This window comes from Numida meleagris, chromosome 17 (assembly GCF_002078875.1).
Source record: "Numida meleagris isolate 19003 breed g44 Domestic line chromosome 17, NumMel1.0, whole genome shotgun sequence".
Classification (NCBI taxonomy): Eukaryota; Metazoa; Chordata; class Aves; order Galliformes; family Numididae; genus Numida; species Numida meleagris.
The window spans coordinates 5,361,714-5,384,993 of record NC_034425.1 but is presented as its reverse complement, the minus strand read 5'-3'; the positions used below and the strand labels follow the sequence as shown (position 1 = coordinate 5,384,993).

At 52.9% G+C, this 23,280-nt stretch overlaps 3 protein-coding genes across 3 annotated transcripts in view; all 3 read left to right on the top strand.

Moving 5' to 3' along the window:
- The window catches only part of NPLOC4 (NPL4 homolog, ubiquitin recognition factor), a 28,177-nt gene extending 6,355 nt beyond the window's left edge, over nt 1-21,822 (top strand). The window contains exons 5-17 of the mRNA XM_021414431.1: nt 512-560; nt 1,356-1,450; nt 2,551-2,674; nt 3,309-3,488; nt 4,683-4,769; nt 6,411-6,482; nt 7,207-7,333; nt 9,266-9,426; nt 16,198-16,269; nt 17,910-18,005; nt 18,979-19,095; nt 20,067-20,169; nt 20,434-21,822. Coding sequence (XP_021270106.1) covers nt 512-560; nt 1,356-1,450; nt 2,551-2,674; nt 3,309-3,488; nt 4,683-4,769; nt 6,411-6,482; nt 7,207-7,333; nt 9,266-9,426; nt 16,198-16,269; nt 17,910-18,005; nt 18,979-19,095; nt 20,067-20,169; nt 20,434-20,591 — 1,441 coding nt within the window. The 3' untranslated portion in view covers nt 20,592-21,822. The remainder of the gene's footprint in view (nt 1-511; nt 561-1,355; nt 1,451-2,550; nt 2,675-3,308; nt 3,489-4,682; nt 4,770-6,410; nt 6,483-7,206; nt 7,334-9,265; nt 9,427-16,197; nt 16,270-17,909; nt 18,006-18,978; nt 19,096-20,066; nt 20,170-20,433) is intronic.
- Nucleotides 5,909-23,280, top strand: part of ACTG1 (actin gamma 1) — a 34,443-nt gene continuing 17,071 nt past the window's right edge. Inside the window, exons 1-2 of the mRNA XM_021414435.1 lie at nt 5,909-5,934; nt 12,628-12,631. The gene's annotated coding sequence lies outside the window, so the exon portion shown is untranslated. The remainder of the gene's footprint in view (nt 5,935-12,627; nt 12,632-23,280) is intronic.
- Nucleotides 23,220-23,280, top strand: part of FAAP100 (Fanconi anemia core complex associated protein 100) — a 7,367-nt gene continuing 7,306 nt past the window's right edge. Inside the window, exon 1 of the mRNA XM_021414430.1 lies at nt 23,220-23,278. The gene's annotated coding sequence lies outside the window, so the exon portion shown is untranslated. The remainder of the gene's footprint in view (nt 23,279-23,280) is intronic.

The window sequence follows — 23,280 nt, the reverse complement described above, 5'->3', positions numbered from 1 at the left end:
CACTGTCCACAGAAGGAGATGTTTTCCCCTCTGCTTTGTAACTTCACCCAGCAGGTCCTTATCAGTCTGATAAACACATGCTTCCCTGCTTGTTCCAGACCATCCTCTAGTGACTGATAAAGGGTGAATGTTTTGGTTGTCTTCTTGTTAAAACCACGCAGGCCAGCCCTGTGACGTACGTTTAGGATTCTTTGAATTGAAATACAACCTCCAGGTGGGGTTGTAAAACTTGAGAAGCTGTGATCTGATGTTGGTTCACGTGGCTATCCGGAACAGAGTTGCTTGCCAGTGACACAGACATGAGGAGAGTTTGATCTTGACCCAAGACTCTCACATTTAAACTCACGCTATTGCTGTCTCTGTAATATGCCATAATAAGTGGAGAGCTGCTCCAGGTAAGATAGTCATACAGGTCTTCTGCACCAAAACTGTGAAGCAATAGAAGTCACTCTAGACTAATTTCTCTGTTATTTAAATGACACTTGTGCTAATTCTATTTCTCTTTGCGTAGGTGTCGCCACGGCCCCTTGGGTAAATGTGTGCATTGTGTACCATTAGAGGTAAGAGCCCCAAGAAGGTCTTAGAGAAAATCACCGCAGGAAAGCACGTCACCTGAAGCTCTCGGGTTCAGTTTCTCCCAGTAGGAATGCTGCTCCTCGTAGCATTGCCCACGTAGAGATGGCAGCTCTGAGTCAGAATCCTGCCGTGCACTGTCAGGCTAGTTAAAGCTCTGGGCCTTCGTGACCCTGGACTACTTCTGCTTTTCTGCAGTAATGGTTATAACAGAAGGTACTTAAAGAGCTCCAATTTTCCTCCCTCCCCACTGTTGCCTGGATCTTCTTGTTTTGTCCCCTTTTCTTCATGCATCCCAGCACTTACCAGTTTAACCACCTATTATTCAGGTTGAAGGCAGCTTTTGTAACACCTACGAATGTGCTAAGCTGTATAATTTATGGTGTGCAGCAGTGATCTGTGAAAAGTCTCTGCGAGCCACGATGACTGTTTCCCACATCCCTGCCATGTGCTCTGGAAGTTCCTTGGCCTTGTTTGAGCAGCTGGGCTTTTTGTTTGTTGTTACATACTGAAAGGAAAAAGCATTTTGCCTTTGAGGCTCACTCTTGATTTGTGGAGCCAACCTGTTATAAAAAGTAGAAGGTGTTAATAGAACTCCCTGTTGTAAGGTCCCACTGTTTCTGTCACAGTCGTGGCTGTCTTGAAAAAGAGCCTAAATTTTCTTGATTGTTTCCACATTGAGAGGCAGTGGGGTTGAATCTAGAACATCCATTTGTTCAGCGATCAGTGTACCGTCAGGCAGGTGTCTGACCTGGCTTTTCTTTGTGTGGTGCTTTTGGCAGCCTTTTGATGAGGATTATTTAAACCATCTGGAACCTCCTGTGAAGCATATGTCGTTCCATGCCTACATCAGGAAGCTGACCGGAGGGGCAGACAAGTAAGGAAATCTCCACGTTTAAGGGAATCTAGTTGTAGTTTCTTTCTTATCTTAAAAAAAACCAAAAGCACAATTGCACAGCTCTGGCTGGAGTAATGTTGGATGCAGCTTTTGAATGTCGAGCCAAGGAGAAAACGTGTTTAAAAAGAAAGAAAAAGTAAGTTTTTGGTTATGGAGTTTTTTATTTTCTTTATTTTTTGTGGAAAACTAATTGCTTCCAGGAACAGTACTGGTGGGGGGAGAAGGCCAGATGGAGGGAAAGAGGTTCCCTGCTTACACCAAGCTCCCAGCCTGGGTCTCAGCTTTGTGGATAGATACTGAGCCTGTGGTGGATCTGGGGAGCTTTTATTCACCAACTGTTTTCTTATCTTCCTACGTGAATAGGGTAACAGAGGGGCCTAGCATTTCTCAGGGCTTGATTCTGTTCTGTCCCACTTGCCATGTGCTCTTAGAAACCGTTTCTTGTTGTGGTGCCATGGATTGTCACCCATTAATGGGAGAAGGAGGCATCCCTGCTTCATGGTGGGGTTGAGGATGCTATGGTGACAGGACAGAGAAGCACTGAACTAAGAGCTCAGCTCCTTTAAATAAGTTATGCAGAGGTGTAACCTTCTCCCTCCTATTTTTAAATGCTGTTTGGAATTCTTTATATCTTTGTGAGATGTAGCTCAAATCCATAATACTTTGATTTGAAGAGAACTTCCCTTTGCAGGAAGCATTGTGCACATGAAAGGAACTCTTAATTTGCCCTCACAATATAATCTATTACTTCCTATGTGCTGCATAAATTATTTAAGCTGTGTCCCATGAGTTTTCTCTGTGCTCTCACTTGAGTACCTGATTAGGGGTTGGGCTGGAGAGCCCAGAGGCCTCTTAAAACCTGCCTCGCTAAGTGGGCAGCAAAGGTTACTTTGGGACTGCAGAAGCGGTGCATCCTCCACGGAGTTTGTGTAGCACTTGGAGGTCCTCTGAAGATGCAAAGCCTTGGTGACACCATATCTCCTGCCCTGCTTCCTCGATGTCATTTCTGGCCACTTGCTTTTCTGAGACCCAAAAGCATTTACCATGTTCACAGCAGGCTTCTCTTTTCCTTCTTGCAGGGGGAAATTTGTCGCCCTGGAAAACATCAGCTGCAAGATCAAGTCGGGCTGTGAAGGGCACCCTCCTTGGCCAGAAGGCATTTGCACAAAGTGTCAGCCAAGTGCCATCACTCTCAACAGACAGGTGAGCCAGTGCTTGCAGAGGCCTTTGAGATTCAAGCCAAGCAGAGTCTTGATTTTTATTTTTGGAGAGATGACTTCAAGAACAGCCAGCTTAGAGCAGGACGCCTTTGTGTATTGGCGGTTGTTGAGGAAATGGCTGTTAAGTTCCTCAGTCCTTGCAGAAAGGACTCCAGAATGTATCTGGTTCAGCAGTTTTGTCTTAATGTGAGAGACATCTGAGCTGGCACCACTAGCAGTGAATCTCCACTTCTTTTTTTCTTTCTTGGGATCTGAAAGCCCTCCCACTGTTTCTCGTTGATTCCTCTTAAATTTCGCTGTCTCTTCTAGTTGCAAAAGCTCATGGGATAAGGGCCCTAGTAAAGAAGCCAAGCTAAGGGGATTCTGGGGATGCTCAGCACTTCCCCACAGCCCAGCCCACGGTGAGTTCTGCTTGCTGGGCTAAAGAGTGGTGGCGAACAGGAAAGCTGAAGCAGAGGGGAGGGAGGCAGCGTTCCCTGTTCCTGTGGTGCCAGGGTTCAGCTGTTAGGGTGGGCGTGCATCCTGGGCAGCTGGGGCACTCTGGGGAAGGTGTTGGCAATAGGCAAAGGAGCTGGACCCAGTGGAGGATGGCCTGACGCTTGAACTTTGTCAAACAGAAATACAGGCATGTTGACAACATCATGTTTGAGAACCACACAATTGCAGATCGCTTCCTCGACTTCTGGCGGAAGACAGGAAACCAGCATCTTGGGTATTTGTATGGACGGTACACGGAGCACAAAGACATCCCTCTGGGGATCAGGGCGGAGGTGGCTGCCATCTATGAACCCCCACAGGTAATACAAGCCGTGTGCCCTGGCGTCACTGTTGACTCATAAAGATAATCGGGGAACAAAGAAACACTTTTCCGTTTGGGTAATCTCATGCAGGGTTTCCTCCTGCAGCTCTATAAGGAAAATAGTCCCATGAAAAAGCTTTTTTATGGCTCTCTGGTTGCTAATGTCATCACCGATTATTGCCGCTGAAAGAATTTTAAAACCCAGGTTAGCTTTTTATTATTCTTGCATCATCTTTTACATTACTCTGTTCTCTGATTACTGATTACCATTTCCAAGCTTATGGGACGGAACAGTCTAAAAACAAATTCTGTACTACCTAAAGAATTGTTAGCCTTTGCTTCAATTTTTTACCAGCTCTCCAGGAAAACTTAAAGCAGCTTAATTAGACAGAAATCACATCTGCTGCTTCGGTGGATAACGATTCCTCAGAGCTGGGCTCCGGGGCGAGCAGAAGCAGCCGAGTCCCCACTAGATGGTGCACGGCACCACCGAGTGCTTCCACAGCCCCACTGGGTCCTGGAGTCTGGCCTCAGCCAGCCCAAAAGCTGAGCTCAGAGTTAGGGAGCTGCAGCGAGAGCCTTTTGTAAGCTCTTCTGTTTGTTTCCTATATCAGCACAGCCGTGCCCTCTGTTTTGGTATTGCTGTTAAATTCTTACTTTGAAAGTTCATATGGTTTGCTTGTGCATGGCGAAAGCAAGGAAGCTTTTGCTTTGCTGGCAAGCAATCTCTGCTGTGCTTCTTGGCAGAGCTTCTCCCCACATGAGAAGGCTAGCCTCTGAAACGCACCCAGATGGAGTCGTGTTTTCCTGCATTCCCTGAACTTCTGCCTCTGCACTGCTCAGAGACTCAAACAAATGGAACAGGAGGGCAGGGCTGGCAGGTTGAACAGAGCTTTGGAAAATGATGGAATCTCTCGCCTTTTCCAAAGCTCTCAGAAGCAGTGATAGCCTGTTTGTAAGTGCTGAGCAGGAGTTTCATTCATAAACCCCTGCGTGGTTCACAGACCTCACTGGAGAGCTCCTGCAGGATGAGTCTGTGGGTAAAGGAGGTCTCTGGAGCGAGAGCAGTCAGAGCTAACGCTGAAAGGAAAATGCAGAATGGCTCTTCCATCCTCTGCCTTGCTCATGGTGATGGTTATGTGTGCTGGGGTTTTTCCTGCTCTGTTTTACTAGCAAGATTTTCTTTGTGCAGATCGGTACACAGAACAGCCTGGAGATCCTGGAAGATCCAAAAGCAGAGGTTGTGGATGAGATTGCTGCCAAGCTTGGACTGAGAAAGGTTAGGATGATGCTGGATATCATGTGTCTTTTGCATGGCCATGAAGAAAGTCACTGGCAGTTCTCGTCAGCTCCACGGGGCTATTGAAGACTGTTTGGGTTCATTTGAAATCTAGCTTAAGTCTTAGTAGCTCTTGCCCTTCTATGTATATATTAAAAAAAAAAAAAAAAAAAAAACAACCACAAATGTTTTTGTGAAGATGAGCGTGCAGCAGGGCTGTTCAGCTGCAGTCAGCAATCCTCTGTCATGAATGACATCAAAGGGAGTAGTGAAGAAATAAAAACACGATTTTCCCTTTATTTCTCCTCTGACAGGAGCCATTCCTGGTAGCATCTCCCCAGCGAGTGCTAATTTGGCACAGATGTAGCTGGAGTTGTCTTCTGAGTTTATTCTTCCTTTTGGCAGAATCTGCGTTCTGCTTCCAGGAGCAGAGGCTCCTGCTGGATTTTTATTCCCCTCAGCGGGTCCTGCCTCTTGGTGCTGCTCAGACAGGCTGTGGCGAGCTAATCTGGATGCTGGCTGGAAGTGCAGGTCACCCAGCAGCTGAGCCTCGGTCCTCTGTTCCCCTTGTGCCCGTGGCCTGCCAATAACCCAGTCAGGACGTATGGGCACTGGGATCTGCTGGTTTGCTGGCATCTCTCCAACCCGTACCGATATATTTTTCGGGTTTGGGAAATCGTTTGGTATCATGTGAATGCCAGGAATGAGACGTACACAAACAAGAATCGACTTGCTAAAGAAAATGCAAATCAGAAAAGACTCGGTACAGCAGACTATAAACATCTGTGGTGAGGTCTTTTGTTCTCTGAAGATAAGATCTTCAGCGTTTTGCCGCTGTCTGAACCAAAGCTTCTGTGTGTGTTATTTATTTCCACACTTTTCCTTTGCTCCTCGCACCAGATATTTTTAATCAATACGATTTAACGTGCAGCTTACTGCTGGGTCCGGGTTTTTGTCTTTTTGGGCTCTGCTGGGAATCTGAAGCAGTGACCCTCCCCCTGAAGGGTTAATGCTTTGGGAGCTGGTCACGAGGGGCCGATCAGAGCTGTTTTTAGCACATGTGTAGAAGGGTTCATGGAGCGGTGCGTGTGTGTGTACACATCCATACTCATATGTGCAAACAATGCAAAAAGCAGGAATGTATTTTTTGGAAGGGAGCGGACCGGTTTGGAATGAGTCACGCTCCAGTGGGAGCATACGAGCTTTATCTTAACTAGGGACTGCAGGCTTCAAAATGAGATCATGTGAGCTGCTTTGTCATCTGCTGGCACTTCTGATGCTGCTTTGCTCTGAATGCTCAATAGGAAATGCTTTTTGCTGTGGGTGGGAGGAGGTAGCGGCTGAGAAGCCTCTTGCAGCCTCCAGATCTTTCCATGAAAAAATATTCCATAGTGAAACATAAAGCTGCAGGTGCCCCCGGCTGGCCAGCTGGCACGCTGCTCCTGGAAATCGTATTCAAATGAGCCCAGCACAGCTGGGAGAGCCATTTCCTTCAGGCAGCATGCAGCAAGGCTGCACCAAGAGCCAAGAACATCTTGTCCTGCTAGGAGAAAATGTATAAGCTCTCTTCTGTGGGTTTGGGTTTCCTTTTTTTTTTTTTTTTTTCCTTAAAGCAGTTTTCTCCATAACTCTGCTTTATAGGTTGGCTGGATATTTACTGACCTGGTCTCTGAAGACACTCGGAAAGGGACTGTTCGGTACAGCAGGAACAAGGTGAGGCTCGAGGGTGTCACTCATTAGCACTGCTGGTATCGAGGGTTTGTGTAATCGCCTGATGCTGGCTCTGCCAAATGGAGACTGAGCCAGGGCAGTGCAGGGCTAAGGGTGACACTGGGACTGAAGCCCTTGTGACGTGTGGGTTTCAGCTGCTGAAGGAAAAGGAGCCTGAGCTCGAAGAGCAGAGTTAGAGGGGTTGGAGCAATGGTAGAGGGATTGAAGCTGTTTGGATAGCAGGCAAAGCTGCCTGCAGTCCTTCACGTGTTCTGCTTTAAGAAAATTATGCACGTGGCTTAAGAAAAATTGAGTAGAGTGGAAAGAGAGAGAGAGAGTTTTTGTGCGACGCAAGTTTAGCAAGGAAAAGTGATTGAGTCAGAGGATGTGGGCAGGGCTTGGTGAGGTACGTGGCTTGAGTCCTCAAACTCTGACCTTCTGAGTTACCTGTAACTCTAAAATCAGTGATATCCCTTTAGAAAATGAAACACCGTAATAAAATGAGCCTGGAAAGGTGGGTGGAACCAAAAGTGGGACGGTCATTCTGGCAAAAGTCAGGCTCATGGCTGGAGAGCTGATAAGTCGCATTCTTCTCTCAGTCTGCGCAGCTTTCTACGAAAGCTTGTTGTACTGGGGTGTTGGTAGTTTTCCTTGGCTGCAGACCAGGGAAATAGGTCTAGGCTGCATCGTGTTGGCCTTTTTAGTGATGTTTCTGCTCTTCCCTCAGGACACGTATTATCTAAGTGCAGAAGAGTGCATCACAGCTGGAAACTTTCAGAACCAGCACCCCAACATCTGTCGCCTTTCTCCAGATGGTCATTTTGGATCCAAGTTTGTCACGGTTGTGGCTACAGGTATAAACGGGCCTCAGCTTGTCCCAGCTCTCTTGATTACACACGAATTATCTTTTGTTAATAGAAGAAGAATATGCAGCTCTGCCAGAGGAAGTCAGATGTCTTGGTCCCCATCTGTCCTGTTTAACAAAGGCTTTGCCTTGTTCCATCAAGTAGGATACTTTTTTTGTTCCTTCTTTGTGTTATCTTCTCTTCAACTATTTTCCCTGTCCCCTGCAGGAATCTCAGTTGAAGCTCATACCTGGAGCATCCACCTCTCTGATCCAGAAAGCATTTTTTGCCTGCAGCTAAGGGAATATATCTGTCAATTGCTTTTTTTTTTTTTTGTTTTGAACATTTAATCTCCAAGTTCTGTTGCCTGAAAGCGACAGTGCAGAATCACAGCAATCCAGATCCTGAAAGTTACTCTGGGTGGTTCAGCATAAAGGAGAGACCTTTATCTCCCTTGTGCTGCTGTCAGGGAATCCCTTATGTAGGATTCCCTGCTCTTCCATGCATGGAAATGTTTTTTGTTTGCCTGAATAAAATAGAAGCCTGCACGATGCTTTGCTTTGTCACCTCTGATTTTAGCCACTTTCACAGCAAGTCTCCAGAGGCCGCTGGGCTGCAGGGCGATGCTGGCATGTGCTGGGGGAGTTGCAGCATTAGAAGTTCAGTCTTCTCTTCTTTGTGGGAAGACACGTGTATTCATTTAAAATTTCCCCCCAGCAGATACTCTGGGTTCTGGGTCTATTTAGCACAGTGAAAAAACGGTGACTTGCAAACAGCATCCAGTATGAAAACTCAAAGTGTGATCTTCTATTGCCTCTTCTGAGCTCAGTTTTTTAAGTGTTTTTGGAGCCTTTTTCAGTGAGAATACTCTTGTAGTTAACAGACCCGTGCAATCAGACAGCTGCCCCGCATTCCAGGCTGCTGAACGCATCAATCTTTCATTAAAGATAAATGTGTATCTCACTCTTTTGTTTTTCTTATCTTTTTTAAAACAAAGTGTTTTAGTGAGAAAACGATGGCTAGCTTTGTTCAGGCCTTCCTCGTGTCTTGGTCTAAGTTTAATTCCTAGGAGTGTTTGTTCTGGAGCAGTGAGTGATTCAGGTTAGAGATCAAAGGGAAGAAGAGGAAAAGAGGAAATATTCTGTTCCAGATAATTTCATTCTCTTCTGTTCTATCAGGCCATCAGGTTTCTATTTAAATACCCGATTCCTTCCTTTTGTGCAGTATAAATATAATTGGATAGTTTACATCAACTTCGCCTTTAAGTCCTCTACGTGGATTAATTCTTCTCCCCTCCTGAATTCCTAGGTTTGGAAATAGTAATGCTTTCTCTACCACCTGCCTGTATCTTCTCTTTCCAGTTGTATTCTAATGACGTATGACCTGACGTTGCTTACATTATCCAAATTAAAGCACCAAGCAGGTGATCCATTGGTGAGCCAGGGTCTTAATTTCCACTTTCCGTGTCAGATTTCCACCAACCCATCCATTACAGGCTGAGAAAACACTTTTTATGCCTGACATTCCCAGGTGACAAGCCCTGAATCTGCAGCTCGTGGTAGACTGGAAGTAAAGCAGGCTTGCAGGAGTCGTGTGCCTGCTTTTTGGCTTGGATGAGAGGGAATACCTGCGGGCTGCTGGGTTTTGATGCTAGAAGGGCAGCTAAGCCTAATTTAAGCTCCTGGCAGAGTTCTCTCGCTGTCACTCTGTCCCATTAGGCCAGGTGTGAGAGTGGCGCTGAAGAAGTGCGTGTTGTTAAACAAATGTAGAACTTGGAGGGGGGATTCTTGCCTGGAAATGCTTCTTGTGCAGCAGCCCCAGCGCTTCTCACTGTTAGAAAGGCTGTCACGTTTTACGTTCCTCTTTGAGTCGTCCCTCTCTGAGTTATAACCCAGCAAACCGCTCTCCCGCGTAATTTTGATCCGGGCTCTTCTCTTCCAGGTGGTCCCGACAACCAGGTCCACTTTGAGGGCTACCAGGTCTCGAATCAGTGCATGGCGCTGGTTCGCGATGAGTGCCTGCTGCCCTGCCGCGACGCGCCGGAGCTGGGCTACGCCAAGGAGTCCAGCAGCGAGCAGTATGTGCCCGACGTGTTCTACAAGGTGAGCGCTGTGTGCTGGGGGGCTGGGGGGTGGAAGCTGCGAAAAAGGCTCCGCCACGTGTCTGGAAATCAGCACGGCCAGCTCAGGAAGGGGGATGCCTTTTGAGGTCTGAACTATTTTCAGCAGTAACTATTCACCACATGGCTGCGAAGTAATTGCATAAGCTCCGTTTCCCCCTCGTAAAAGGGCTGTTACGGTTTCCAGTGCAGCAGTAGCCATTGGCTATCCGGTTTCTAAATGAAGCGATCCACAGAAAGCCCGTAGCAAGTGCTCTGAATCCACCTCCTCTTGTATTTGTTGGCTGAATCTGCCATGTTCTCTGTTGATTTTAATCCCCGTCTGAGTTCAGCTTCCTCCACTTCACCAGTGTGTGATGTGAGCTAGCACAAATAGTGCTGTCAAAGGAGTGGGTTCCTTGTGCAGTGCAGGGATTTGCTCACGTGTGACATGCTGACAGACACCAGCTGGGTAAGAAATGCAACAAAAGAGGGTGATTCATGCAGCAAGAGGAGAGACAGCCCTGTGTGTGCTTCTCTGCAACAAAGGGAAGGTGTGAAGGCTTTCAGACCAGCAGTGGGACAGGACTGTGCATCCCTGGCTTTCCACTCTAGCACTGAGCGTCCTGCCTGTGCTCTGATCCTGTGCTCTGATCAGACAGTAAACTCCAAAAGCGGATCCTGAGGAGCAGTGGGAGATGCATGGATCCAGAGGGCTTTTATTTGAAGTGCCATGCAAGAGCACTGCTGGCATCTGGCCTGCTGCAGTTCCCAGCACAGTTTCCATGATGAATGGGCTGTCATTATTCACTTGGCAGTCGTTTCTGGAGCTCCTCAGACCTCCTGTGTGTGCGGGGCTGAGTTAGAAACTTGGGGACAGGATCTCTGCAGGCGCTAACGGCACCGCGCCTCAAACTTGTGTATGTTGGTGCCCTGTGAGCAAGGGCAGGGGAATTAATTAATGGCATGGCATGCTAGCTAATTAGCCATCCATCACCCCAGTTAGTTATCTCCTTCTTGTCTGTCTGATGCTCAAAGCCTGCTCAGCCTGCAGCACTCCTGCCATCTGTATTAAAGCTGTCTGTGGAGGTTGGGCTTCTGCAGAGCTGCCATCATTTGGGCCAGCGGAAATGAGTGCATTGTGGAGCCCCAGCAGAAGTGGAGCTGGTCGGGATGCTCCTGTATTGCGCAAAGCTCGGATCGGGAAGTGCAAGCTGGGCCGAATTAGCCCACGAGGCTCCACCCCTCCGTGCTGTGCTGCTGGCTTGCTTTGCGTCCACTTAAAAATGAGGAACACCTTTCGGCTCAATTCGGCGTTGGAGAGGAATCTGTCCTCTCAGAAAGCTAGATAAAATCCATGCCTTTCTCCCTAGCGTGCAGACAGCTCGCTATTAGGAGCTGATAAGCCAGGTCCGTTTTAGATACAGCGGAGCTCGGTTGTGCAACGTTGGCCTCGAACGCGGAGCTGACATCATCTCTGGCACGCTGCAGTCCTGCACGGAGCAGCCCGCGCTGTGCCACGCAGGGTGCAGCTTCGCAGGAGGCTGCAGGTCTGCATCCCACATGTGGGCCACCCTGGGTGCTCAGAGCAGCAGGAAGCCGGTGGGTGTTCCCCTCAGGTCCTCGCTCCCGTTCGTAATCCGAAGCAGGGAGATGAACAGAGTTGCTCGCTGGTGGCTCCGGCATCGTGTGGAAATTTCCACGAACAACTGATTCACTGGGTCGGGCTGCAGCTTATTTCATACGTTTTATAACTTCTATCTGTAATTGCCTTTTTCATGATGTGCTCAAGGAAGGCTCGAGGACTGCTCTGGCGGGTGTGATTGTCCTTTAGACTTAAACGTGTTTGGCTGCAGGATCTCTTAAATTTTTCTTTTTTTTCTTTTTTGGAACGTTCTTAAATCAATGGAAAGCTTAGTCACTCCTGGCTTTGAAAACCTTTGGGGTCTCATTAAATGTATAAGGCTTGAGGTCAGAGACACTACCTCATAGTTACTGGGTTGGTGACAGCAATGGTGTCAAAGCATTGGCTGAATGCACTTTTGAGGAGCAGGAGTCCGGTGTTTGGCCACACAGCAGAGAACATCTGGTTCTGCAGCGCCCTGCTGCCCCTTCCTCTGTCAAAACTGCAGGAGCTGAGCAGCTTTCTCCTCAGTCCTTAATGTGGGGGGTTCCCTCTGTGCTGCCTCCCCACCTCTGGCTTCAGGCAGGGCACTGCCCTGTGGAGGAGTTGCTGCATTTTGTCTCCAACTCAGAAGCTATCGCTGGTAGAGAGAAAAATCCATATATATGTTCCTCTATAATAAACTGTTCATTTGAAAAGCCCTTTAGGATGAAAGAAGCTATACAAATTTATGATAATTGGATGCAAACCAGCAGGTCAATGTTGGTGTAGCATGAATGTGTTTGTAGAACAGCTTTGCATCCACATACAAGGAAAAAAAAAAAAAATCTCTTGAACTCCTGTACCTGCCTGCAGCAGGGTAATGCGGAGGATTCACCTTCAGCTCTTGCAAATAGGAAGAGAGCTGTATGGAAGTGCAAGCTAACAGCAGAGCTTCGGTCACGTTGTTTGCTGATGCCCTGCCCCTCCGCTCACAGCAGTGCTGCCGCTTCAGCAGTGACCGCTGGGAAACGTGTGGGGTGGGTGATGCTGCAGGAAGGGCTCAGGTAGGGGACCTGCAGCGTCAGGGGCTTCAGTGTGTGCACGCAGAGTTGACAAGGAAAGAGAAGAACGCCTGTCCTCTGTCAGCAAGCTGTTGGTGCGTGTGCTGCCCCACGCTGTGTTTGCAGAGCAGAAGCAGCCGCTGAACAGGACTCGGCTCGGCGCTGTGTTGGCACGGATGGGCTCCTCTTCCATGGAAGTGGGAAAACCAATGGCACTGGCCTTGTCCTGCCAGGGCGAGGCATTTTTCCCGAGCTCCAGCCATGTGATTTCTGTATGTCTTTACCATTCTCTTTGTGTTGGCTGCTAGCCCTCCCGCTCGGAGGAACCACCCCCGTGGAATTGGCAAGGTATGCTTTCTACACGGGGCCATTGCTTTCCTGGCTCACAGAGGCTGGAGTTCTGCTCTAGCGTGGAAGTCCAGGGCTTTGGGGGCGTGGGTGTGAGTTGCTCAGCTCTGAGATGTGTCTCCAGGTGAGATCAGCCAAGAGGGAAGAACACATCCCCTTCGCCTCCCAGGTTGTCTGTGAAGCATCGCAGCGCGGTGCTGCTTCCAATTTGAACATTGCTCAACCAGCACATGCTTCTTGGCAAGTTCAGTGCAAGGAAATCCAGGAAGGAGTCGCTGTTGTCAAGACACAGATACACAAACTGGGGTAACCACTGTGCTTGCAATCAAGAATGATGTCGCAATGGCCACTGCACCTTGTTCTTCAGCTGAACGTGACAGATGGGCATTTTCCATTCCTTCTGCTCTCAAGCAGTCACCTGCCTCGTCTATCTGGTTCTAGAAAACATCTGTATTGGTTTTCATTTCACTAAGAGCATAACTTCAAACCAGCTGTCCAGAGGTGGCGTTGCTTGATGTGCTCAGTGCCTCGGCCGGGCCCGATCCCTCCCAGCGAGCTGCCTGTGCCCGCTGCCCTGCTGCCTGCCTGCTCCCAGGCGTGCTGAGTGCCCAGCTGCAGCACTGCCCAGCTGCTCCCCGCAGCCCAAACTGCGTTATTAGCCTCGTGGGCAGCTCAGTCTCACTTTAGTGGGGGAGGGATTGCTGTGTCTTACAGGATTGCTGTGTTTTACAGACTCTTTGATGCATCTGAAGAATTGGATTTAGGGACTGGCTTTGGCTCTTATCGCAGGTATTACCTTAGTGCAAACAAGATGTCATCCTTGCAGGGAGTTGCATTTTACAGCTGCCTTACGGCTGCCCAAAGTTTCTTCAGGATGGTGCGTGACGAAAACCCTTCACAATGGCAGCAGTGTTGTGAAAGAGCCCTTTGCCCTAGAAAGTCCAGCAGGTGCCTTTTGCATTTACAGCAGTTGTTGTGGTGTCTGGGCCTTGGCTTCTCACTGCCAGCCGTGCTCCCATCTGGCGCAGGCAGGGACCAGCAGCAGGGTGCTTTGTTTTTGTTGGAGCTGATCGGGATGCAGACCTGCAGCTGCTCTCAGGCTCTCCCCAGTGTGGCACATGTTGCTCCTGGCCGTGCACTTTGAAATCCTCTTGCCAGGGAGGAGGCAATAGCCAGGCTGCGTAGGGATCTCTCTGACAGCACAGGACTTCCCCTGGCTTCCTCCCAACGCTTTGTCCTGGACTGGAAAAGCCTTCTTAGCCTTAAATGTCCCAGCTGCTGTGGGGAGGAGGATGCTCAATTAGCTCACGAGGAGTCTCCTGAGAAGTGTTTCAACTCTCACTGACCTGTTGCTTACTTGTAGAAAGGTCACTTTGTTTCTGTGCGTCTGCTGCGCTGCCTGTATCAGGCAGGACTGCCTGGGAAGGCTCCTGCAGGTTGGCAGAGGGAAATGCAACGCTGGGCTTTGCTATCCCGCAAACCCAGAGCTGCTCAGCTCCACGGTGCCTTCAGCAGAGTGGGGAAGACAAATGGCACTGGATGTTGGCAGCCCTGGGATGGCCACCACAGGGCCGAGCCTCCCTCCTGGCTGCTCCGTCACCTCCGTGTTGGAAACCCTGAAGCCACCCAGGACCGCTTCTTGCAGCAGCTGGCTGGCGGTGTGCGGAGCTGTGCTGTGCATCCAGACCTGCTCGGCAGCGCCCATCCTGCACCCGTCCTTTTCCCTGTTTGACCTCGTGGGTTTGCAGCTTCTGCCTCAAAACAGTGCTTTAAAGTCTCCAATCGCAGCGCCTGATGCAATCTCACTTTGCTCCTGTCTTCAGGATGATTCATTTGTCCAGATCCTCCAGGCCTCCCTGCTTGATTTTTGTCCAGGTGCCAAAGGGTTGTGCTTTGTTAACCCCTTCCTGCCCCACTTGTGGCCGCTGAGCACAGCACGGAGGTGTTTGTGGCTCTGTGGTCTGGGGCTGTGGGGTGCAGCGGTGATGCCTGCGTGCAGAGCTGCTGCCAAGTGCGGGATGGAGGTGTCTGTCTCCCAGCTTGACATTTGTTAAGGCCTTTAAAACTTAATTGCCTGATAAAATGGTGCAGGGGGGCTGGAGAGAAGTGCTGAGTGGGCAGGGGGGCTTCGCTGGCTGGGGAGCAGCAGGGTCTGGGCACGTCCCCTGACTGGGGGGAAGCAAGGTTGCAGCTCGGCTGTAACCACGTCGTGCATCTTGAAGGCCTCAGCAGCATGACATTAAAAAGGAGGCATTTAACATGGAAATCCCCAGAGGCGGAGATTAAAGCGAACAGGTGCTGGAAAAATGTTTCTGCATATTAGAACTTAATTAGATTTGAAAATGAATTCCAGATGGGCTAATTATGCGTGAGTTGTTGCAGGTTCTTTCTTGCAGGGGCAGGACTGTGTTTGGGAAGCCGGTGCAGTTGGGCTGGATGCGATTCCTGAGTCTCGCGGTATCGCTGCGATCTAGAAGCAGGTTCGCTTTCAGGGCCCTGTGATCTCTCTGAAAAGGCTCCACGTCTCCTGCTGCCGCTGTCAGAGGCGCGGAGATCTGAGGCCACCAGCCACCAGCTCGTTGCTGAAATAACCACAGGGCCAACAAGCTGTCATGTTCAAGGAGAAAAGATCCTTATCACGATTGCTTTTAAAAGGAGCTTCAAAGACGGGAGGGTAGATTTTTTGACAAAGGAAACGGTTCCTGGGGGGGGGGGGGGGGGGGGGGGGGGGGGGGGGGGGGGGGGGGGGGGGGGGGGGGGGGGGGGGGGGTGGGGAGGGGGCCGGTGGCAGGGGGTGCAGCCTCAGGCACTCAGCACGCCGGAGCCTGCTGGGGCAGCGTCCGTCTGCGAGCGGCCGCATACCTCGGCTGTGCACATCCAGCGTAACTGAGCAGCGCTGATAGCAGGGAGTGGTGTTCCCCAACAGGAAAATGCGGCTTGTGGGAGGATGGCAGCCCCAGGCAGCTCGTCCTGCTGGCTCAGCCCTGGTCTGCCTGCGGCCGCTGGGAGTCTGCACATCGATGTAAACTTTTATGTAAGGGCTCTGATTGGAAATCATGGGTGTATAATTTATATGCGGCTCCGTGAATGATTTATAACATGTTAAGTGATGATTTAGGTAGAAAATACAACCCCCTCTTACAGAATCTTTAATGAAAGGTGTCACTTCTTATGAATTTATTTCTGAAGCTGTGTTTGAACTCAGCATGTTTGACATAAATCAGGTCTAATTGTCATTTTATGATTAATGAACGTATGCTGGCCATTTTTCTCCATAATTAAACTTTATGTTCAATTCACCTGGCAAAGCCAAACAAGTTTATGCGCTGTGATGTGCTGGCCCTTTGGGTCTGCGTGTGAGAAAGTGCCTGGCCTTCCAGCTCCCAAGCAGAAGCAAGCTCAGATTAGAGACTCGTGGCAAGTTTTGCAGCAAGTCAGGTTTGCTTTGGCTGAGAAAGCAGATGTGGAGCTAGCCCTCCCACCCTTTTAGGACAATGCTGCTTCTGAAGTGGCGTTTAAACTCCCCGGATAATGCTTGCCATCTCTCTGGAGGCAGATGGTCATGGCAAGGAACACGACCAGTGCCACGTTCATGACAAAACGCTTCTCTGTGGGCCATGGCTCCAAGTTACGGAGGTCTCGGAGCTGGAGGAGTTGCAGAGAGCTGTGTCCTTCTCTGTGCCCCAAACCACCTACCAGCACAGTGTGGATCCGTTCGGGGATGCGTCCCTGAGGCACTAATCACTCTCTTGTCTTTCAGGACATAGACAAGTTTGGCAATGAGATCACGCAGCTGGCTCGCCCTCTCCCCGTCGAGTACCTAATCATAGATGTAAGTATTTGTTGCGCTTTGCTGGCAGCAGGAGGCGGTCGGGGCAGAGCGGAGTTCCTAACCCAGCTCTGAATTTCACGTTGGAGTTGATTTGTAGGATAGGCTCTCTCCCTTTTCCCCATTACGGCCCAGCTCTTCCAGCACAGAGGTGCAGGAGGCAGCGTGCTCTCTGGGCACAGCGTGCAGTGGTACCAGGGAACACTGTTTCTTTCTGGGCCCTGCCCGGTGCCTTATCGCTGCTGGGAGGTGGCACGTAGCCATGTGGCAGAAGCAGCCGGCCCCACAGGCGTGTGTGCTGGGCACCACCTCGCGGGGAGCTAATTAGAAAGCTCCGCTTGCGTCTCCCTTAGCAGCAGTTAAGAATCCAGCTCTTTGTGGTGACTCAGCAGACCAGGTTGGTGCTACAGAAATGCCTTTTCCTGGGGGAGGGCAGTGCAAGATGCAGCACGGGGCTTGGCTGGAGCAGAGCCACGGCCTGCCCGTGAGCAAGCCCTGCCAGGCACTGGGGCACGGCGCTGCCCTCTGGCTCAAAAGGGAACTGTTACGGTGTGGAAGGGAAGAAAGCAAAATAATTCAGATGACAGATGATACCGCTGAGTCGGAGGCGGTGCCAATAACGATTAAATCCACCCGGAGCCACTGCTCTGCTCCAGCTGCCCCTGGCACCGGTGCTGTCCCGCGGCGCAGGGAGGCTGGCAGCCAGGAGCCTTCCCCTTGCTCTTCCCCGTGCCCGCCAACGCCTGGTGTGTGCATGCCCCTTATCAGCGTGGCTCAGAACAAGGGGCCCATTGTGCAGGGCCCTTGGATGCCCTGTGCCAATCGACAGCACTGGAACGTATTTATTGCTCAAGTAGTGAAGGCATCTGTTTCCAGACTACCTGGGGTGTAATTAAGATGAAAACAGATTGACAGAACATGCATTTAGGAGCAGTCTGGAAAGCTGCATTTCTGAAGCATCTTGTTTTGCCTCTTTTTTTTTTTTCATGATTCAAGTTAATACTGAACTGGCAGGTATTTCTGCATGTCCGCTTACAAAGAGCCTCCCTGTCAGGGCAGAGTAACTGACACCACAGCTTTAAAGCCCTCAGAGTGAGGACTGATTTAAGTGTCAGCTGCTGGCCTCTGAGCCCAGGAATCTCTCAGGTAAGGTGGGAGCAATGTTGTGTTCCCCCTCCCCTCTTGTCTGTTTGGCACAGGAGGCAGGGTTAGTGCCCTCTGAGTGCGGGGATGCTGTTAAATAACACGTAGAGATGCATTCTTGGCACGATCCAGTCCAGAACCCAGTGGCATAGTCCTGGTGCAGGAGCCCCGCTGTCCCCCACAGCACTAAGGTGACCCTGGGTGACACCCCAAGCAGGGCAGGGCTGCAGTGGGGACTGCTGTGCTGTTGTAACAACCGAGCTCAGAGCATTTTCCTCAACTTCATTAAAAGTGATGGCCAGAAGCTGGGGGATGCACTGATTGCAACACTGCTTTAAATGTTAAAAGCCTTCTGAAGGAAGGTCTATGCTGTAATTGCCTTCCTGGCTGAGCTCTAATGTGTGGCCATGGCTGCTCTCAGTGCTCAGAAGCCTTTCTTCCCGTAGCCCTTTTACCTCTCCTGCTGTTAATGCTCTGATCGTCCCTTCTTGGATTTTCAGATTACTACAACTTTCCCCAAGGATCCAGTCTACACTTTTTCTATTTCTCAAAATCCATTTCCTATCGAGAACCGTGATGTGCTGGGAGAAACTCAGGTAAGCGATTGATGCCAAAGCTTTATTTCGTACAGAGACGTCATCTGTTTCCCTTACTCTTTCTAACGTCTGCAGAAGGACAGCTGCAGTTGTGCCCTTACATCACCCCTCCGTGGTTCAGTCCAGCATTGCCAAACTCTGTCCTGCGCCGAGCAGCGCCTGCGTGCAGATGGGGGCTGGGGGTGCTGCTCCCCCTGCTCGGGGCTGAGCTCTGGGCCACCTCGTGCTCTTCCAGGGCCCAGGTCTCCAGATGTATCCCCACAGAGGTGGGGACTGGAGCACCCCAGCTGAGCTCTGGCCCCAGAGAGACAGAGCAGGACACGCTGTGACAGCAGTGGGACAAGGGGCTGTTGCTCCAGCTCCAGCAGCACTGTCTTCTCTTCCTGGGCTGATACTTAAAACACAGAGACCTTTTACTGAAGGAGGCTCGTAGTACTGAGCAGAGGCAGCTGCTGCACAGCCTGAGGCATGCTCGGGACTTTGCCAGCACATGGAAGGCTTGAGTTGCTTTAAAGCAGCAGCAGCTATTTTCTGGTAAGAGGCCATGCTAAAGGTGTCTGAGGCTTCCTCCAAAAGCAGTCATGAATGAGGGGCTGCTGCGCACTGCAAGCGGTGCTCGAGAGCAGGGAAGAGGAGGCAGGGGAAGCAGGGGCTGCTTCACCCTCGCCTGCCTCTTCCTCAGGGACCAGGCTTTGCCTTGGGCTGACTGCCTCTGCTCAGCACTTTGGGTTTGGGATCAACACTGGATGTGCTGCTGGGAGAGGAGAGGTAGTGTGGGACCCCAAGCTCCTTTTCTCTGGAAGCTGTTAGCTGCAGCGCAGCCAGCCAGGCTGGGGTCTAATTTCAGGATGGTCTGCACATTGCACAAAAGAAGACAAGAGTATTACCGTGTCTGCTAGTGGATCTGAATAGGAAATCAAAGTTATCGCATGGAGGGAAAGTGACTTCTTTTTCTTACTTTCCTGTCATGCAGGACTTCCACAGCTTGGCCACCTACCTGTCCCAAAATACTTCCTCTGTTTTCTTAGACATCGTTTCCGATTTCCATCTGCTCCTCTTCCTGGTCACGAACGAGGTCATGCCTCTGCGGGTACGTAAGCGACAGCAAACGGCCACATGTCAGTGTCACTGTCCCTGAGGCCCCGAGCTCAGCGGTGTCACTTGCTGCACGGGGGACACCGGCGCAGCTCCAGGCACGTCCCGTGCCTTCTGGGGACTTGCAGCTGGCCTGAAGCCTGTTCTTCCAGGCTGACCTTTCAGCAGAGGGTTTAAAAGTGAAACTGAAGCCCCCAGCTGGGCCAAGAGCTCCGACAGCACCGCTTGGAGCAGTGAGGGGGTGAGGCCTGTTAGCGTGGTCACAGGCAGGATGGAGCCAACTTGGCTGTGGCTCAGAGAGCTGGAAACGTTTAAAAAAAAATATCTCCGAATCAAAAATTCCTGTTGTAACGATAACAAGATCAGAGCCCCCAAATCTCTGTGAGGCCAGCAGCTTCCTGCCCATGCATCTCTGCCTCTCTTGGCGTGGTACTGGTGGCTGCCCAGGCCCCCATTTAACATCTGCACCCTCGGACCTTCCCATTTCAAGCAGCACGCCAGCAGAATGAGCTATGTGTTTGCCAGAGGCCTCGTGGGTGCATGTGCAGGGCAGCTGGGCTGACCCTGGGCAGCTGGAGATCAGGCTGGGGCTGCACACAGGCTGGGCACCGTGCTCCCTAGGACAGCTGCTTTGGGAACGCTTGTGTCCTACTGGGAATTGGGCTCAGCATGCACAGCACAGGGCAGCACAGCTTCCAGCTACAGCCTCTGAGTGGAGGGAGCTGAAGCCTTTGGGTTTTAGAGTACGTCTGAACGCTGGGGGGAGCAGAAGGGATGAGTTCAATCATACTCCCCGACACCGAACATCACCTGTGCAGCCCCAAAGGCTCTTTAGAAAATGGTGACGAGTCAGACTTGCAGCCCTGCCTCAGTGTGAACAGCGGAGGGCTGGGAGGCTCTGGGTTGTAGCTCCAGGCTGGTCCCAAGAAGAGCATCCAGCACTGATATCCCTCGTTTGGCTTTCAGGACAGCATCAGCTTGTTGCTGGAAGCTGTGAGGACCAAAAATGAGGAGCTCGCACAGACCTGGAAGAAGTCGGAGCAGTGGGCCACCATCGAGCAGCTCTGCAGTAAGAAATGGGATCCCTGGGACACAGACCTTTGTCTTTCAGTCCGTGGGCTGCGCTGGCTGGTGTGGGCACAGCACGGGGTCTTTGGTGCTCAGTGTGGGTGCTGAGATCTGTCCGTGCCTGGGAGCAGCCCCTGGTGCCAGCCCTGGGGGTGAAGGCAGCGTGTGGGCAGGTGGGCTCCTGCCTGCTGGGACGGGATGCAGGCAGGGTTCTTGTCCGTTCCCGGCACCTCTCCTGGCTCTGACCGTGCTCTTTCTCTCGCAGGCACAGTTGGTGTCCAGCTCCCAGGACTGCACGAATACGGTGCTGTGGGCGGTTCGACGCATGCTGTGTCGGCAGCCATGTGGGCCTGCCAGCACTGCACCTTCATGAACCAGCCAGGCACGGACCACTGCGAGATGTGCAGCCTGCCCCGGACCTAGCCACAGCGGTGCGGCGGCCGACTCCAATACAGAGCAAACCCTTGAGCAGCAGGAGTGGTGCTTGTCCCCTCCCCTTCCCGCTCCAGCCCTCCTTGGTTGCCCCTCTCCTCCTTCCAGGGGCAGCCCCACTGTCACATCATGAGGAGGGCACCCTGGGCTTAGCCTGATGCTGGCCTCTCACTTCACCTCAGTCTCTGGATGAGCCTTTGCCCAGCAGGGCTCAGGGCGGCTCTGCGTGGGGCCAGCCAGAGCCCATCCCTCCCTGCCCCACAGCATCCCCCAGCCTGCAGAGGTGACAGGGAGGCAGTGGCATCTCCCTGCCCCCAGCTTTGCTCCCCGCTCCCCTTTTCCTGCCTTTGGGGCTCGCTGCCGGCAGTCCTGGCTTCCCAGGCAGCCCTGGCCCAGCCGTACCCGCAGCTTTCACGCTAAACAGCCCACGCGGGGCGAGCAGATGACTGTTAGCAGCGTTGGACCAGGCAGCAGCTCTGCCGGGCCAGGCTCTGTGTGCTGGCAGCGCTCCCAGAGCAGGATAGGATCCCTGGCAATGGGCGAGGGGTGGGCACGTGCCAGCTTGGCACAGCATCTGCAGCCTCGCTTCCTCTGGCTGTGGGAATGCTACGGCTGCCTGGGTCATTTCTGGGGGCTGCAGGGGGACTGTCCCTTCCCCAAAGGCTTTGCTGTTCACTCAAATTGTGGGGAATGTGCTTGGGGGCCACGTAACTCGGGCCTCTGCCGCAGTACCCATTCGTTTCTGAGCGTGTCCTCCCCCAGCACCGTGCTGGAGGTGGGGGCCGGGCCACACTCTTGCTGCTCTCTCCCTGCTTTAGAGCCTGACTAGGGGCTGCTATGGGGCTGGAAAGGGGCAGGCAGTGCCCTGTGACCCCGTCTCGGGGCTGCCCCACCCCTGGCGATTTGGGTCTCAGTTCAGTTCCTGGGGCTCCCGGTTTTAGCACTGTCTTGTGCAGCTTTGCAGGAGGGAGGCGTGAGGCCCCGTCCTGCCCCAGGCCCTGGGACGGGCACAGAGACCCTCGCTGCTGCCAGTGGGCTTTGTCTTGTGCTGAGGAGCGGCTGCCAGCCCCGTCCCTGCCGCGGGGCGCTCGGGCTGTGGCTGCGGTTTGCTTTTCCCCTCGGTTTGTTGGTGTTTGGGGTTGCAGCGGTTTGTGGTGCCTGGACTGAACGACCCAGTCGCAGAGTCTGCGAGTAATGTTGAATAAAAGCACCTGAAACAAGAGCCAGCACTGTGCCTCCTGTGCTCTGTTCCTGGACCGCGGCTGTCCCTCTGGCAGGGGGCAGACAGATGGACGGACGCTGCCCTCGGCGCCCCGTGCCCTGCCTGCAGCTCAGCCAGGGCAGTCTGTTTGCAATCAGCAGCAAAGCCGCGTGCGGCCGGGCCTCGCGCCAGGCCCGCTTGTTAAAAAGGGACAGCAGCAGCTGCACGGAGCCAGAGCCGGCGGAGCCGAGCCCAGCGAGCGGCTGCCTCGTCTGCAGGCGAGTCCCAGCACAGGTAGGAGGCAGGAATGGGTCACACGTGCCAAGCCTGGCTCTCGGGGTCACGCCAGCCAGCAGCCGTGGGGCTGGGCGCTTCCCCCTGCCCTGGGGTTCGGGGCTGTTGGCAACGCGGTGTCCCTGCAGTGGGGCCGGGTCCTCTCCTCCACTTAAGGGCACGGAGGGGGACGCGGGGCCCGGCTCCATCTGGGCTGGTGCCCAGTAGGGATGTCCCGGTCTGGGGCTGAGACCACCCCGGCGCTGCTCCCCAAGAACCGGGCTGTGTCTCACCGCACCACCCCCAGCCATGGCGCGGCTTCTCCCCCTCCTGCTCCTCGCGGCTCTGGGCGGTGCGGCCAAGCTGAAGCGCCAGCCAGCAGCGTGGGATGAGCGAGCGGACGGTAACGGCCGGGACCCCCCCTCACCACAGCCACGGCAGCGGGCGCCTGGCCTGCAGCCGGGCTCTGGGGGAGGTCCTGCCCCGCACACCCCATCCCATCCCCACAGCCGGGCGGGCGCGGGGCTGCGCCAACCTGACGCTCGTCTTGGACAACTGGAGGTTCGCCATCACCTCGCAGCTGCGGAACCTGCTGCTGTTCCACCACCACACCGTGCTGCCCGACTACGGCCGGTGAGCGGCGGGCGGGCACGGGGCCGGGGGGCTCCGGGGCTCCCCAGCGCCCTCACCCCGCTCCCGGCATAGGATCCGCGCCCTGTCGGGGGCCCTGGATGAACTCTACGACGACTTCAGCGCCCTCAAGGAGCAGCTGGGGCGGCTCTCGGGGCGCTTCGCCGAGGTGGAGGCCTTCGTGGACCAACTCAACCGCAGCCCCGGGCCCCGCACTGCCCCCGGGCCCCGCACTGCCCCCGGGCCCCGCACTGCCCCCGGGCCCCGCACTGCCCCCGGGCCCGGCCCACGCCGCCGGGGGCTGCCCCAACCCGCCCTGAAGTAGCATCAGGGCTCAGCCTGAGCCCCACTGCATCAATAATAAAGCCGCACGCCCACAGCACTGCTGCCTGCTCCCTGACCCCCCTCTCCAATCCGGTACCAGGACGGTCGCACCGAGCTACCCGCCCCCCCCCCAACTCCCCCCGCAATGGGGAGTCCGCCCATGGGCGCTTTACGGCCGCTGTCGCAAAATCTCCGCCCCATTGCGGCGGCCGCCGCGCAGCCGTAAAGCGGAGCCGCCCGCGCCCCCCGGCC